Genomic DNA, 17,116 nt, shown 5'->3' with positions numbered 1-17,116 from the left:
AGCCTCTTCAGATTAAACACACTGTTCATGTCTCTCTGTCCGTCTCACCCCAGGTGAGGACCCCCGTTCATCAGGTCGAACACCTGAGCCGGGTTCAGCAGCTGTTTGAAGCGCCTCAGGAACTTCACCCCCTGATTGTCTCCGCTCTTAGAGTTGACAAACACCAGCAGAGGACTGGTGCAGGACGGAGGACAGGACGCCTTCCAGAAGCCTGAGGACACAGAGACACACTCAGTGTGTGAGGGCCGTGTCGTTAACGCTGAGGCCGATCACAGGTATTGATTAGGCTCACCGTCAGAGTCGATGCTGTTGAGTGCAGTCGGGGGGATGACGGACACTTTACACTGACCCAGAGGACACTTAGAGGACAGCTGCTCCTTACAGCCTGAGTGCACCTGGGGGACAAAGGGACACACCTCAGTCAGTTGGTAGTGATGTAAGGCGGTTGGGAATGGGCGGGCCGTGGTGAGACAGCGAGGGTTCTACAGGTTGATGACCTGTGAACGGTATTAGTTTAGCCTCTTTGATTTATTGATCGTGGGACTGTGAGCTGAATGAAGGACTGTGGGACTGATGGGACTCCAGGTTTGGGGATAACTCGTAAATGTTCAGGTTGTTAATTGTGTCGGAGTATAAGTGGTCGATGTATGCCGACCACAGATCCACACCAGGTATCAGAACCACACCAGGTATCAGATCCACACCAGGTATCAGAACCACACCAGGTATCAGATCCACACCAGGTATCAGATCCACACCAGGTATCAGAACCACACCAGGTATCAGAACCACACCAGGTATCAGATCCACACCAGGTATCAGAACCACACCAGGTATCAGATCCACACCAGGTATCAGAACCACACCAGGTATCAGAACCACACCAGGTATCAGATCCACACCAGGTATCAGAACCACCCGTTCCCTGAGATTTAACGTTTGTACTTTTCCCCTTTTCATAAGAAGGTGAATTGTTACAAGATAAGAGTTACTTATGAATTCTGAACACCTGAACTACACGTGAACTACACGTGAACTACACGTGAACTACACGTGAACTAAACCTGAACTATCACCTGAACTAAACCTGAACTAGATCTGAACTACATCTGAACTAAACCTGAACTTTTACATGAACTACAGCTGAACTACACCTGAAATACAGCTGAACTACAGCTGAACTACACTTTAACAACAACCGAACTGTCAGCTGAACAAAATCTGAACTACTGCTGAACTTTTACCTGAACTTTTACCTGAACTACATCTGAAATAAACCTGAACTACATCTGAACTACCACCTGAACTACATCTGAACTACATCTGAACTGTCAACTGAACTACATCTGAACTACATCTGAACTGTCAACTGAACTAAATCCGAGCTAAACCTGAACTACACCTGAACTAAACCTGAACTACACCTGAACTACATCCGAACTAAACCTGAACTACACCTGAACTACATCTGAAATAAACCTGAACTACATCTGAACTACCACCTGAACTACATCTGAACTACATCTGCGTATTGTATGAGTAGGCCTGCAGTCGGCTGTCTCTCATTGATTCATTCATTCATTCATAGAGCGGTGTCTCCGTCTCACCATGGCTTTACACCAGAGACACCTCCAGTCCTGCAGACGGAGGACGCTGCCACAGGTTTTATCACAGACGTTACATTTGGCTGAGACCGGCAGGTTCCCCTCCAACCACTGATGAGGCATGGACACCTGAGGACAGAGGTCGGAGGTCAGCTGGAGACGAGGCTGAACACTGTAACAAGGAGTATTCATGTGTGTGTGTCTCACCCCGTCCTCGTCCTCGATGATGTCCTTCCCAATAGAAGCCAGCGTCGTCCATTTACAGTTGTTGGTGGCTCTGACTGCACAGCGTTTATGAGCCTTAAACTTACACACTGACACACACACGCACACACACACACTTATATTATTGTTGCACTGTGTGTATCATGTGAATTACGTGTTGATTCGGTGTCTCCTATGTGTACTGTGTGTACTATGTGTGTATTAAGTGCGTACCGTGTGTACTATGTGTGTATTATATGTGTACTGTGTTAATTGATTACTCTGTGTGTACTGTGTGTACTATGTGTGTATTAAGTGCGTACTCCGTGTACTATGTGCGTATTGAGTAGTACTCTGTGTGTACTGTGTGTACTGTGTGCTATGTGTGTATTAAGTGCGTACTGTGTGTACTATGCGTGTATTATATGTGTACTGTGTGTATTGAGTAGTACTCTGTGTGTACTCTGTGTACCTTCACAGGACAGTCCGTGGGACGTCACCCCTGACAACGCCTCTCTGCAAACATTGCAGTACGTCGGTCTGGCGTGAGAGCAGGCGTACCAGTTGTGCATCCCGCTGAAGTGGTCCATGCTGTACTGGGTGGACTGGGAGACAGGGACACACAGTCAGCAGCTGGTACTGGGACTCACCCACTGGACAAACTGGTGAGAAGTCAGACGGAGACAGACCTCATAGTTCTGTCTGTTCTGGACGCTGCGTAGAGCCGCCATCCACTCCTCCATCTCCTTCCTGTTGTCTGCACACAGGATGAGGCGTCGGCAGGGGGTGATGACCTACACACACACACACACACACACACACACACACACACACACACACACACACACACACACACACACACACATACAGTAACGACACTGGTTAGCTCTCAGTATCTACTGGTTGAATTGTTGTTGATGCCGCTGGATCAGCAGCAGAATGTATGTGTGTGTGTGTGTGTGTGTGTGTGTCTGTTTCTGTGTGTGTGTGTGTGTGTGTGTGTGTGTGTGTGTGTGTGCACGTGTCATTTCCAGAGAAACAGACGTTGACTTCCACTTCCTGTTCAGCTGCTCCACAATAAAGCGTCTGTTCCCACAGTGACAGAAATAGACACACACGCACACACACGCACACGCACACACACACACACACGCACACGCACACACACACACACACACACTCCAGGTTCTCTGAGGTCGCACTGCTGCTGTTTCCTGGTCTTCACCACATGGAGGAAACCCAGATGTGGCTCTACTGAATCGTCCTGCTGTTCTCTCGCCTGCAGCGTCACATGATCCACATGATCCAGGAGAACCACATGATCCAGGAGAAACACATGATCCAGGAGAACCACATGATCCAGGAGAAACACATGATCCAGGAGAACCAACAGACGGAGCTTCCAAACTGAGCTGTGAGAGTTCATCATGTGATGTCTGGAACCGATCAATACTGACGAATATTAACTTTACAGGTGATCAGATACGGACCGGCCGGGGCTCGTGGGGTAGAGCACTCGTTCATCAATCAAGGTGGCAGGTTAGAATCTTGGCCTCTACAGTCTACATGCCAAAGTGTCCTTGAGCAAGACACTTAACCCCTAGTTGCTCCCCAGAATGATCCTCAGGGTTAATGCACAAGCTTTCATGTACATAAATACACATACATATACACATACATATACACATATATACACATATACATACACATACACACATACATATACACATATATACACATATACATATACACGTATATACACATATACATATACACATATATACACATATATACACATATATACACATATATACACATACACATGTACACATATATTTGTATATATATGTATACATGTATATGTACATCATTGAAGCTGATACTTACAGTATGTGTGTTTATGTCTCTGGGTCATCAAATATCTTCTAGAATATAAATTACTTTGTAAACATTAGAGAGACGGATGTTTATGCTGAACGCCGTAGAACCACAACATCCAGGTTCCTCTGTGGACTAGTCCATAATAAACATTCTGAGTTTATCTCACTGATGTTCACTGAGGGGAACCACAGGGCTCCGTCTGAGGGCCCCGGGTTTATCTCACTGATGTTCACTGAGGGGAACCACAGGGCTCCGTCTGAGGGCCTCGGGTTTATCTCACTGATGTTCACTGAGGGGAACCCACCACGTGCTCCCTTGACCCGATCCCCTCCCCTCTTCTTCAGTCTATTGCGACTGAACTCCTTCCTTTCCTCACACACATCTCTTGTTTCGGGATGCTTTCCCTCGACTTTCAAGACTGCCAGAGTCACCCCCCTTCTGAAAAAAACATCACTTGACACCTCTGATGTCAAGAACTTCAGACGGGTTTCTCTTCTACCCTTTCTATCCAAAACACTTGAACGCGCTGTCTCTAAACTGTCTTCCTACCTCCACCAGAACAACCTCTTGGACCCCCACCAGTCCGGGTTCAAGGTGGGTCACTCGTCAGAGACAGCCCTCCTTGCGGTGACAGAGTCGCTTCACGCCGCGAGAGCGAACTCTCTCTCCTCTGTCCTGATTCTCCTGGACCTGTCAGCGGCGTTTGACACGGTGAACCACCAGATCCTCCTCTCCACCCTCGAGGGGATGGGCGTCTCAGGACTCTCCCTGTTTGCATCCAACCTGACAGGTCGATCCTACCAGGTGACATGGAGGGGGGCCGTGTCGGAACCACGCATGCTGACTCTGGGCCCCCTTCTCTTCTCGCTCTACACAACATCCCTGGGTTCTGTTATTCGCTCGCATGACTTATCTCACCATTGTTATGCCGATGACACCCAGCTGGTCTTGTCATTTCCTCCCGGTGACACCCAAGTGGAGGCACGCATTGCTGCGTGCTTGACTGACATCTCGAAGTGGATGGCGACACACCACCTGAAGCTCAACCTGGACAAAACCGAGCTACTGTTCCTCCCGGGGAAGGGTTGCCCGCTGAGACCTGTCCATCACCATTGATGATGCCGTAGTGACGCCAACTCGGACTGTGAGGAATCTGGGTGTGACCCTGGACGACCAACTGTCGTTCTCAGCAAACATTGCATCGGTCACACGCTCCTGCAGATTCCTCCTCTACAACATCAGGAGGATTCGCCCCTTCCTCACTGAGGAGACGGCGCAGGTGCTCATCCAGGCTCTGGTCATCTCCCGCCTGGACTACTGCAACTCACTACTTGCCGGAGCCCCGGCGTCGGCCATCAGACCTCTGGAGCTTGTCCAGAAAGCTGCAGCACGTCTGGTGTTCAATCGCCCCAAGTTCTCCCACACAACTTCCCTTCTCCGTTCTCTACACTGGCTCCCTGTAAGAGCATCCAGTTTAAGACCCTGGTGCTAGCCTACAGGGCAGTGAAAGGAACAGCTCCTTCCTATCTCCAGGCCTTGGTCAAGTCCTACACCCCCGCCCGACCACTTCGCTCTGCTGCCTCGGGGCGATTGGTTGCCCCGTCGCTCAGAGGTCCCTGCGGCCGATCCACCCGGTCACAGCTTTTTTCTGTCCTGGCCCCTCAGTGGTGGAATGAACTCCCCACTGACGTCAGGACAGCAGAGTCGCTGCCCATCTTTAGGCGCAGGCTGAAAACTCACCTCTTCAAGAAGTACTACCCTGAGCCTTCCTCGTAGCACTTATTGCATTCGTATTAGTTTGTTGCACTTATAGTATTCGTATTTGTTTACTGCACTTATCCTATTCGTATTAGTTTGTAGCACTTATTGTATTCGTATTAGTCTGTTGCAATTATTGTTTTCGTAGTAATTTGCCTCTGCACTATACTTTTGCTCTGGTTTATGCTTTTAGATGCTTGTTTAAGAAAGGAGATGCACTGATGACTTCTGGTGACTAGTAGTTCTCTTGAATACCTATGTTGAATACACTTCCTGTAAGTCGCTTTGGATAAAAGCGTCTGCTAAATGACTGTAATGTAATGAGCTCTGATGATGATCAACATTCACCAGTTTGACATTTAATTTTCTAATAACTGAGAAAAAGAAGCAGATTATTAATCGACATCTTCTAAATGAAGTTCAGATGTAGATGAACGACCTTTGACCTCCTGACTCTCAGCTGACCTGATGATCAAAGCCTGAACTATGACATCACAGTCTGACTGATGACCAATCAGCTGCTTACCGTTTCTTCTTCTCCACAAGTCCTGATCTCGGAGGGTCCGGTTCAGAGTCCTGTTCCAGGAGGGTTCTGGTTCAGAGTCCTGATCAAGGAGGGTTCTGGTTCAGAGTCCTGATCAAGGAGGGTCTGGTTCAGAGTCCTGTTCCAGGAGGGTTCTGGTTCAGAGTCCTGATTAAGGAGGGTCCGGTTCAGAGTCCTGATCAAGGAGGGTTCTGGTTCAGAGTCCTGATTAAGGAGGGTCTGGTTCAGAGTCCTGTTCAAGGAGGGTCTGGTTCAGAGTCCTGATTAAGGAGGGTTCTGGTTCAGAGTCCTGTTCAAGGAGGGTTCTGGTTCAGAGTCCTGTTCAAGGAGGGTTCTGGTTCAGAGTCCTGATTAAGGAGGGTCTGGTTTCACTGTGTGTGAATGTTACTTCCCCTCTGTGTCTCTCTGCATAAGCCCCCCCCACTTCCTGTCTGTCGTCACGCCGACCCCCCCCCGCCTTTGGGAGGAGGGGGACAAACAAACATGGACTGTTTGAGTTTATATAATGTGATCACACACACGCACACACACACACACACACACACACACACACACACACACACACACACACACACACACACACACACACACACACACACACACACACACACACACACACACACACACACACACACACACACACACACACACACACACACACACACTCACAGCCCCTCCCTCCTGACTCTATTAATAAACTTCTGTAAACAGGAAGTGACTCCGTCTCGGTTCTCCAGTAGAACCTGAAACGTTGAAACTCTCTGAGGAACGTTTGATGAGGTGCGTTTGATGAGGAATGTTTGATGAGGAGCGTTTGATGAGGTGCGTTTGATGAGGTGCGTTTGATGAGGAATGTTTGATGAGGAGCGTTTGATGAGGTGCGTTTGATGAGGTGCGTTTGATGAGGAATGTTTGATGAGGAGCGTTTGATGAGGTGCGTTTGATGAGGTGCGTTTGATGAGGTGCGTTTGATGAGGTGCGTTTGATGAGGTGCGTTTGATGTGCGTTTGATGCGTTTGATGAGGTGCGTTTGATGAGGTGCGTTTGATGAGGTGCGTTTGATGAGGTGCGTTTGATGAGGTGCGTTTGATGAGGTGCGTTTGATGAGGAGCGTTTGATGAGGTGCGTTTGATGAGGAACGTTTGATGAGGTGCGTTTGATGAGGTGCGTTTGATGAGGAACGTTTGATGAGGAGCGTTTGATGAGGAGCGGTTGATGAGGTGCGTTTATTAGGAACGTTTGATGAGGTGCGTTTGATGAGGTGCGTTTGATGAGGAGCGTTTGATGAGGAGCGTTTGATGAGGTGCGTTTGATGAGGAGCGTTTGATGAGGAGAGTTTGATGAGGTGCGTTTGATGAGGTGCGTTTGATGAGGAGCGTTTGATGAGGTGCGTTTGATGAGTTCCCTCCTCGTGCTGACGGAACCGTACACGTTCTAAGACGATGACGGAGACACAAACATTCACTACTGATGGGTTTAGCAGTAACAACGTGCTCTTCTCTGATTGGTCACGGCTCTATCACATGACCCTTTACCTGAAGAAAATTGATTAGCGATCGATTACCAGGTTAATCATCATTGATTAGCGATCGTTTACCAGGTTAATCATCATTGATTAGTGATCGATTACTAGGTTAATCATCTAGGTTAATCATCATTGATTAGTGATCGATTACCAGGTTAATCATCATTGATTAGTGATCGATTACCTGGTTAATCATCATTGATTAGTGATCGATTACCTGGTTAATCATCATTGATTAGTGATCGAGGTTAATCATCATTGATTAGTGATCGATTACTAGGTTAATCATCATTGATTAGTGATCGATTACCAGGTTAATCATCATTGATTAGTGATCGATTACCTGGTTAATCATCATTGATTAGTGATCGATTACTAGGTTAATCATCATTGATTAGTGATCGATTACCAGGTTAATCATCATTGATTAGTGATCGATTACCTAGGTTAATCATCATTGATTAGTGATCGATTACTAGGTTAATCATCATTGATTAGTGATCGATTACCAGGTTAATCATCATTGATTAGTGATCGATTACCAGGTTAATCATCATTGATTAGTGATCGATTACCTGGTTAATCATCATTGATTAGTGATCCAGGTTAATCATCATTGATTAGTGACCAGGTTAATCATCATTGATTAGTGATCGATTACCAGGTTAATCATCATTGATTAGTGATCGATTACCAGGTTAATCATCATTGATTAGTGATCGATTACCAGGTTAATCATCATTGATTAGTGATCGATTACCAGGTTAATCATCATTGATTAGTGATCGATTACCAGGTTAATCATCATTGATTAGTGATCGATTACCAGGTTAATCATCATTGATTAGTGATCGATTACCAGGTTAATCATCATTGATTAGTGATCGATTACCAGTTAATCATCATTGATTAGTGATGATTACCAGGTTTATCATTGATTAGTGGCTGTTGTTCAGATTAGTGATCTTGGTTAATCATCATTGATTAGTGACGACAATACTACAGTTCTACAATACTACAATACTACAGTACTACAATACTACAATACTACAGTACTAGAATACTACAATACAAGAGTACGACAATACTACAATACTACAGTACTAGAATACTACAATACAAGAGTACGACAATACTACAGTACTAGCATACTACAATACTACAGTACTACAATTCTACAATTCTACAATACTACAGTACTACAATACTACAATACTACAATACGACAATACGACAATACTACAGTTCTACAATACTACAATACTACAATACTACAGTACTACAATACTATACTACAATACTACAGTACTACAATACTATACTACAATACTACAGTAATATAATACTACAGTACTACATTACTACAATAATACAGTACTATAATACAACAGTACTAACCCTAACCTCACGTTAGATTTATGACGGAGGAACACCATAGAAGAAGAACCAAGAACAGGTTCACCAAAATGAAACACATTAACAGATTAATAGCTGATTATTGATTCTAAGTTAATTGATGATGAAGATGAAGGAACCGCGGGACACATTCATGAACAGGAGGACGTTTGAGGACTCACCGTGAAGCTGTTGTTAACGTTCTTGGTGCTGGACTCGGCCACGCTGGCGTCCGTCAGGTCCACCTCGTCAAAGATGATCGACTGGAGACACAAACGCACCATCAGCCCATCATCAAGACGTGTTCAGGGACCGTCGGAGGAAACATGTGCTGGAGGTGTATTATCATGACAACGATTACTGAGAAAATCCTGAATCTACAGGATCTGAACCACCAGAGTCCAGTCCTCCTCCTTCTCGTCTACAGGTCTGAGTGTAGGACAGAGTCCAGTCCTCCTCATTCTAGTCTACAGGTCTGAACATAGGACAGAGTCCAGTCCTCCTCCCGTCCTGTAGACCGGCTCACCTTGGAGGTCTGGGCGTAGTACAGCGTCCTCCCTCTCAGTTTGAAGTAGCGTCTCTTCCAGCGCTGGAACGAGTTGGTCTGCTTCATCAGGTTTCCCTCCTTCAGCACCGTCTGAAACACACGTTACACTTTATATACTACTACTACTACTCCTACTACTACTACTACTAGTACTACCAACACTACTACTATTACTACTAGTACTACTACTACTACTACTATTACTACTACTACTACTACTACTACTAGTACTACTACTATTACTACTAGTACTACTACTACTACTACTATTACTACTACTACTACTACTACTAGTACTACCAACACTACTACTATTACTACTAGTACTACTACTACTACTACTATTACTACTACTACTACTACTACTACTACTAGTACTAGTACTACCAACACTACTACTATTACTACTAGTACTACTACTACTATTACTACTACTACTACTACTACTACTACTACTACTACTACTAGTACTAGTACTACCAACACTACTACTATTACTACTAGTACTACTACTACTACTACTACTACTACTACTACTACTACTATTACTACTACTACTACTACTACTAGTACTACCAACACTACTACTATTACTACTAGTACTACTACTACCACTACTACTACTAGTACTACTACTAATACTACTACTACTATTACTACTACTACTATTACTACTACTACTACTACTACTAGTACTACTACTACTACTACTACTACTACTACTACTATTACTACTACTATTACTACTACTACTACTAGTACTACCAACACTACTACTACTACTACTAGTACTACCAACACTACTACTACTACTACTATTACTACTACTACTACTACTAGTACTACCAACACTACTACTACTACTACTACTACTACTACTACTACCAACACTACTACTATTACTACCAACACTACTACTACTACTAGTACTAGTACTACCAACCCTACTACTACTACCACTACCACTACTACTACTACCAACACTACTACTATTACTACTAGTACTACCAACACTACTACTACTACTATTACTACTACTATTACTACAACTACTATTACTACTACTACTAGTACTACTACTACTACTACTACTAGTAGTAGTACTACTAGTACTACCAACACTACTACTACTATTACTACTGTACTATAGTCCCCTCCACAGCCCTACCTCATCCCCTTCCTCAAGGTACAAATACTACTACTACAACCACCCTTCAGTCTGGTTGTTGCACCACGTTCAGTATGTGACAAAGTACCATTTGGTCTGCACACAGAAGTAACACTATATATGAATATATACATATATAAGTATATAAATATATACATATATAAATATATAAATACATAAATATATAAATATATAAATACATGAATATATAAATACATAAATATATAAATATATAACTTTATAAATATATGCATATATAGATATAAATATATAAATACATACATATATAAATATATAAATACATAAATATATAAATATATACAAATATAAATACATATATAACTATATAAATACATAAATATATAAATATATGAAAATAAATAAACTATATAAATATATGAATATATAACTATATAAATATATAACTATATAAATACATAAATATATAAATACATAAATATATAATACATAAATATATAAATATATAACTATATCAATATATAACTATATAAATATATAACTATTTAAATATATAAAGACATAAATATATAAATACATGAATAAATATAAATATAACTAAATTATAACTATTTAAATATATAAATACATAAATATATAACTATTTAAAATATATATAAATATATGAATATATAAATACATAAATATATAACTATATCAATATATAACTATATAAATATATAACTATTTAAATATATAAATACATAAATATATAAATATATAACTATATAAATACATAAATATATAAATATATAACTATATCAATATATAACTATTTAAATATATAAATATATAGATATATAAATACATAAATACCTAAATACATAAATACATAACTATATAACTATATAAATATATAAATACATAAATATATAAATATATAACTATATCAATATATAACTATTTAAATATATAAATACCTAAATACATGAATACATAACTATATAAATATATAAATACATAAATATATAAATATATAACTATATCAATATATAACTATTTAAATATATAAATATATAAATACCTAAATACATAAATATATAACTATATAAATATATAAATATATAACTATTTAAATGTATAAATACATAAATATATAAATATATAAATGTATAAATATATAAATATATAAATATATAAATATATAAATACATAAATATATAAATATATAAACAGTGAACAGTACACTTCGCTGTCACTGTATTTATGTTGAGGTTATCACTAAACTAAAACACTGCAGATGAGCAGCAGTATTTCCTGAGCTGTCACCGTGCACCTGAAGGCAGCATTCAGTCGGTACCGTTCGGTAAAAACGGTAATAACCGAGTCGGAGGTCAACCGGAATCTTAGCGAGCCTTTCCGGTAAGCCATGCGGATTCGGCTCTCTAACTACCGACATGGTTGCTCAGGTTGCCATGTGAACGGCCGTTACTATCAATGACCGGACACTGAAGACCGTTATGTCTCCACATTCACCCCCACCTGTAGTCACCCCCACCATGTCACCCCCACCTGTAGTCCACTGTCCACATTCACCCCCACCTGTAGTCCACCTGTAGTCCACATTCACCCCCACCTGTAGTCCACCTGTAGTCCACATTCACCCCCACCTGTAGTCCACCTGTAGTCCACTAGTCATTCCCCCACCTGTAGTCCACCTGTAGTCCACATTCACCCCCACCTGTAGTCCACATGTCACCCCCACCTGTAGTCCACCTGTAGTCCACTGTCACCCCCACCTGTAGTCCACTGTCACCCCCACCTGTAGTCCACCTGTAGTCCACTGTCACCCCCACCTGTAGTCCACATGTCACCCCCACCTGTAGTAGTCCACATTCACCCCCACCTGTAGTCCACCTGTAGTCCACATTCACCCCCACCTGTAGTCCACATTCACCCCCACCTGTAGTCCACTGTCACCCCCACCTGTAGTCCACCTGTAGTCCACTGTCACCCCACCTGTAGTCCACTGTCACCCCCACCTGTAGTCCACCTGTAGTCCACCTTTAGTGTCACCCCCACCTGTAGTCCACCTGTAGTCCACTGTCACCCCCACCTGTAGTCCACTGTCACCCCCACCTGTAGTCCACTGTCACCCCCACCTGTGCGTTTATTAAACTGGTTCAGGCTTTCTTTAAACTGGTTCATACGTTTATTAAACTGGTTCAGGCTTTCTTTAAACTGGTTCAGGCTTTTATTAAACTGCTTCATACGTTTATTAAACTGGTTCAGGCTTTCATTAAACTGGTTCAGGCTTTTATTAAACTGGTTCAGACGTTTATTAAACTGGTTCAGGCTTTCATTAAACTGGTTCAGGCTTTCTTTAAACTGGTTCAGGCTTTCATTAAACTGGTTCAGGCTTTCTTTAAACTGGTTCAGGCTTTTATTAAACTGGTTCAGGCTTTCATTAAACTGGTTCAGGCTTTCTTTAAACTGGTTCAGGCTTTTATTAAACTGGTTCAGGCTTTCATTAAACTGGTTCAGGCTTTTATTAAACTGGTTCAGACGTTTATTAAACTGGTTCAGGTGTTTATTAAACTGGTTCAGGCTTTTATTAAACTGGTTCAGACGTTTATTAAACTGGTTCAGGCTTTCTTTAAACTGGTTCAGGCTTTTATTAAACTGGTTCAGACGTTTATTAAACTGGTTCAGGCTTTCTTTAAACTGGTTCAGGCTTTCTTTAAACTGGTTCATACGTTTATTAAACTGGTTCAGGCTTTTATTAAACTGGTTCAGGCTTTCATACACTGGTTCAGACTTTTATTAAACTAGTTCAGGCTTTTATTAAACTGGTTCAGACGTTTATTAAACTGGTTCAGGCTTTCTTTAAACTGGTTCAGGCTTTCATTAAACTGGTTCAGGCTTTAAACTGGTTCAGGCTTTAAACTGGTTCAGGCTTTCATAAACTGGTTCAGGCTTTCTTTAAACTGGTTCAGACTTTTATTAAACTGGTTCAGGCTTTGGTTCAGGCTTTAATGGTTAAACTGGTTCAGGCTTTCTTTAAACTGGTTCAGACTTTTATTAAACTGGTTCAGGCTTTTATTAAACTGGTTCAGGCTTTCTTTAAACTGGTTCAGGCGTTTATTAAACTGGTTCAGGCTTTAAACTGGTTCAGGCTTTAAACTGGTTCAGGCTTTAAACTGGTTCAGGCTTTCATAAACTGGTTCAGGCGTTTATTAAACTGGTTCAGGCTTTTTTTAAACTGGTTCAGGCTTTCATTAAACTGGTTCAGGCTTTAAACTGGTTCAGACGTTTATTAAACTGGTTCAGGCTTTCTTTAAACTGGTTCAGGCGTTTATTAAACTGGTTCAGACGTTTATTAAACTGGTTCAGGCTTTTTTAAACTGGTTCAGGCTTTTTTAAACTGGTTCAGGCGTTTTTTAAACTGGTTCAGGCTTTTATTAAACTGGTTCAGCTTTTATTAAACTGGTTTTTATTAAACTGGTTCAGGCTTTCTTTAAACTGGTTCAGGCGTTTATTAAACTGGTTCAGGCGTTTATTAAACTGGTTCAGGCTTTCTTTAAACTGGTTCAGGCTTTCTTTAAACTGGTTCAGGCTTTATTAAACTGGTTCAGGCTTTTAAACTGGTTCAGGCTTTAAACTTTCAGGCGTTTATTAAACTGGTTCTTTCTTTAAACTGGTTCAGGCTTTATTAAACTGGTTCAGCTTTCTTTAAACTTTCTTTAAACTGGTTCAGGCTTTATTAAACTGGTTCAGGCTTTTTTAAACTGGTTCAGACTTTTATTAAACTGGTTCAGGCTTTCTTTAAACTGGTTCAGGCTTTTATTAAACTGGTTCAGGCTTTCTTTAAACTGGTTCAGGCTTTTATTAAACTGGTTCAGGCGTTTATTAAACTGGTTCAGGCTTTCTTTAAACTGGTTCAGCTTTTATTAAACTGGTTCAGGCTTTTATTAAACTGGTTCAGGCTTTCTTTAAACTGGTTCAGGCTTTCTTTAAACTGGTTCAGACGTTTATTAAACTGGTTCAGGCTTTCTTTAAACTGGTTCAGGCTTTTATTAAACTGGTTCAGGCGTTTATTAAACTGGTTCAGGCTTTCTTTAAACTGGTTCAGGCTTTCTTTAAACTGGTTCAGGCTTTTATTAAACTGGTTCAGGCGTTTATTAAACTGGTTCAGGCTTTCTTTAAACTGGTTCAGGCTTTTATTAAACTGGTTCAGGCGTTTATTAAACTGGTTCAGGCTTTCTTTAAACTGGTTCAGGCTTTCTTTAAACTGGTTCAGGCTTTCTTTAAACTGGTTCAGCCTTTCTTTAAACTGGTTCATACGTTTATTAAACTGGTTCAGGCTTTAAACTGGTTCTAGCAGAGGTCTCGTGAAAACAGAATCACATCTCGACCCGCGCGCATCCGGTAAAGCTCGTCCGTGACACCGGAGCGCGTGCTCGGAGCGGCCCGGGCTGCGCGTGTTAATAAACGGTCTCTGGACAGGACGTCGTCTCGTGCAGGAGGACGGGCTCCGTTACCGGCTGTTACCGGCTGTTACCGGACCACACCGGGCTGTTACCGGCTGTTACCGGCTGTTACCGGACCACACCGGGCTGTTACCGGGCTGTTACCGGGCTGTTACCGGGCTGTTACGGGCTGTTACCGGGCTGTTACCGGGCTGTTACCGGGCTGTTACGGGCTGTTACCGGCTGGCTGTTACGGGCTGTTACCGGGCTGTTACGGGCTGTTACCGGCTGTTACCGGGCTGTTACGGGCTGTTACGGGCGGGCTGTTACCGGGCTGTTACCGGGCTGTTACCGGGCTGTTACGGGCTGTTACCGGGCTGTTACCGGCCGGGCTGTTACCGGGCTGTTACCGGGCTGTTACCGGCTGTTACCGGGCTGTTACCGGCTGGCTGTTACGGGCTGTTACCGGCTGTTACGGGCTGTTACCGGGCTGTTACCGGCTGTTACGGGCTGTTACCGGGCTGTTACGGGCTGTTACGGGCTGTTACCGGCTGTTACGGGCTGTTACCGGGCTGTTACCGGCTGTTACGGGCTGTTACCGGGCTGTTACGGGCTGTTACGGGCTGTTACCGGCTGTTACGGGCTGTTACCGGGCTCCGTTACCGGCTGCTACCGGCTGTTACGGGCTGTTACCGGCTGTTACCGGGCTCGTTACCGGCTGTTACCGGCTGTTACGGGCTGTTACCGGCTGTTACCGGGCTCCGTTACCGGCTGTTACCGGGCTGCGTGACGGGGGTCCGCCGGCCCTCCGACAGGGAGCACCGTAACGCGTAACGCAGCCCGGTAACAGCCGGTAACAGCCCGTAGCCCGGTGTGGTCCGGTAACCCGGTGTGGTCCGGTAGCCCGGTAACAGTCCGGTGTCCGGTAGGGTAACCGGTGGCCCGTAGCCCGGTGTGGTCCGGTAGCCCGTGTGGTCCGGTAGCCCGGTGTGGTCCGGTGGCCCGGTAACGGCCCGGTGTGTCCCGGTAGCCCGGTGTGTCCCGGTAACCCGGTGTGTCCGTACCTTGCTGCGGATCTGACCGGACGTGGACACCTTCCGGATGAGCTTCTGCGGGGATCCGGGCTCCTGGTCCGGCTCGCTGTCCGAAGACTCGTCCGGGCACCGGGCCGACTCCGGTCCCCCTACCTCCGCCATCCTGACACCAGACCCCCGGGACGACCGGGACCGCCAGCGCCCCCCAGCGGCGGGGACCGGAGACCCGAGAGGACCCGACAGGACCCGAGAAGACCCGAGAGGACCCGAGAAGACCCGAGAGGACCCGACAGGACCCGACAGGACCCGAGAGGACCCGAGAGGACCCGAGAGGACCCGAGAGAAGACCCGAGAGGACCCGAAGACCCGAGAAGACCCGAGAGGACCCGAGAAGACCCGAGAGGACCCGAGAGGACCCGAGAAGACCCGAGAAGACCCGAAGACAGATATTATAATATATATTCAATATATTATAATATTTATTAAACATATTATAATATATATTAAACATATTATAATATATATTAAACATATTATAATATATATTCAATATATTATAATATTATTAAATATATTATAATATATACTAAACATATTATAATATATATTAAACATATTATAATATATATTAAATATATTATAATATATATTAAATATATTATAATATATATTAAATATATTATAATATATATTAAATATATTATAATATTTATTAAATATATTATAATATATATTAAACATATTATAATATATATTAAACATATTATAATATATATTAAATATATTATAATATATATTAAATATATTATAATATGTATTAAATATATTATAATATTTATTAAATATATTATAATATTTATTAAATATATTATAATATTTATTAAATATATTATAATATTTATTAAATATATTATAATATTTATTAAATATATTATAATATATATTAAACATATTATAATATATATTAAATATATTATAATATATATTAAATATATTATAATATATATTAAATATATTATAATATTTATT

The 17,116-nt window shown here is 42.4% G+C and overlaps 1 protein-coding gene across 2 annotated transcripts in view; it reads right to left on the bottom strand.

Annotated features, from left to right (window-relative positions):
• LOC129088901 (diacylglycerol kinase delta-like) overlaps positions 1-16,245 on the bottom strand; it is a 34,219-nt gene extending 17,974 nt beyond the window's left edge. The window contains exons 1-9 of one of the 2 annotated variants that reach the window (XM_054596172.1): positions 16,118-16,245; positions 9,438-9,548; positions 9,094-9,174; positions 2,498-2,602; positions 2,281-2,413; positions 1,812-1,918; positions 1,608-1,733; positions 293-395; positions 49-211 (exon numbers count right to left, since the gene is read on the bottom strand). In XM_054596172.1, coding sequence (XP_054452147.1) covers positions 49-211; positions 293-395; positions 1,608-1,733; positions 1,812-1,918; positions 2,281-2,413; positions 2,498-2,602; positions 9,094-9,174; positions 9,438-9,524 — 905 coding nt within the window. In that variant the 5' untranslated portion in view covers positions 9,525-9,548; positions 16,118-16,245. Of the gene's footprint in view, positions 1-48; positions 212-292; positions 396-1,607; positions 1,734-1,811; positions 1,919-2,280; positions 2,414-2,497; positions 2,603-5,973; positions 6,064-9,093; positions 9,175-9,437; positions 9,549-16,117 lie in introns of those variants that run through there. The other variant, XM_054596163.1, reaches the window with a different exon arrangement.
• Positions 16,246-17,116: the final 871 nt, after the last annotated feature.

Source organism: Anoplopoma fimbria, chromosome 1, assembly GCF_027596085.1.
Source record: "Anoplopoma fimbria isolate UVic2021 breed Golden Eagle Sablefish chromosome 1, Afim_UVic_2022, whole genome shotgun sequence".
Taxonomy (NCBI): Eukaryota; Metazoa; Chordata; class Actinopteri; order Perciformes; family Anoplopomatidae; genus Anoplopoma; species Anoplopoma fimbria.
The sequence above is the reverse complement of the archived record's forward strand: the minus strand, read 5'-3'. Positions and strand labels throughout refer to the sequence as shown.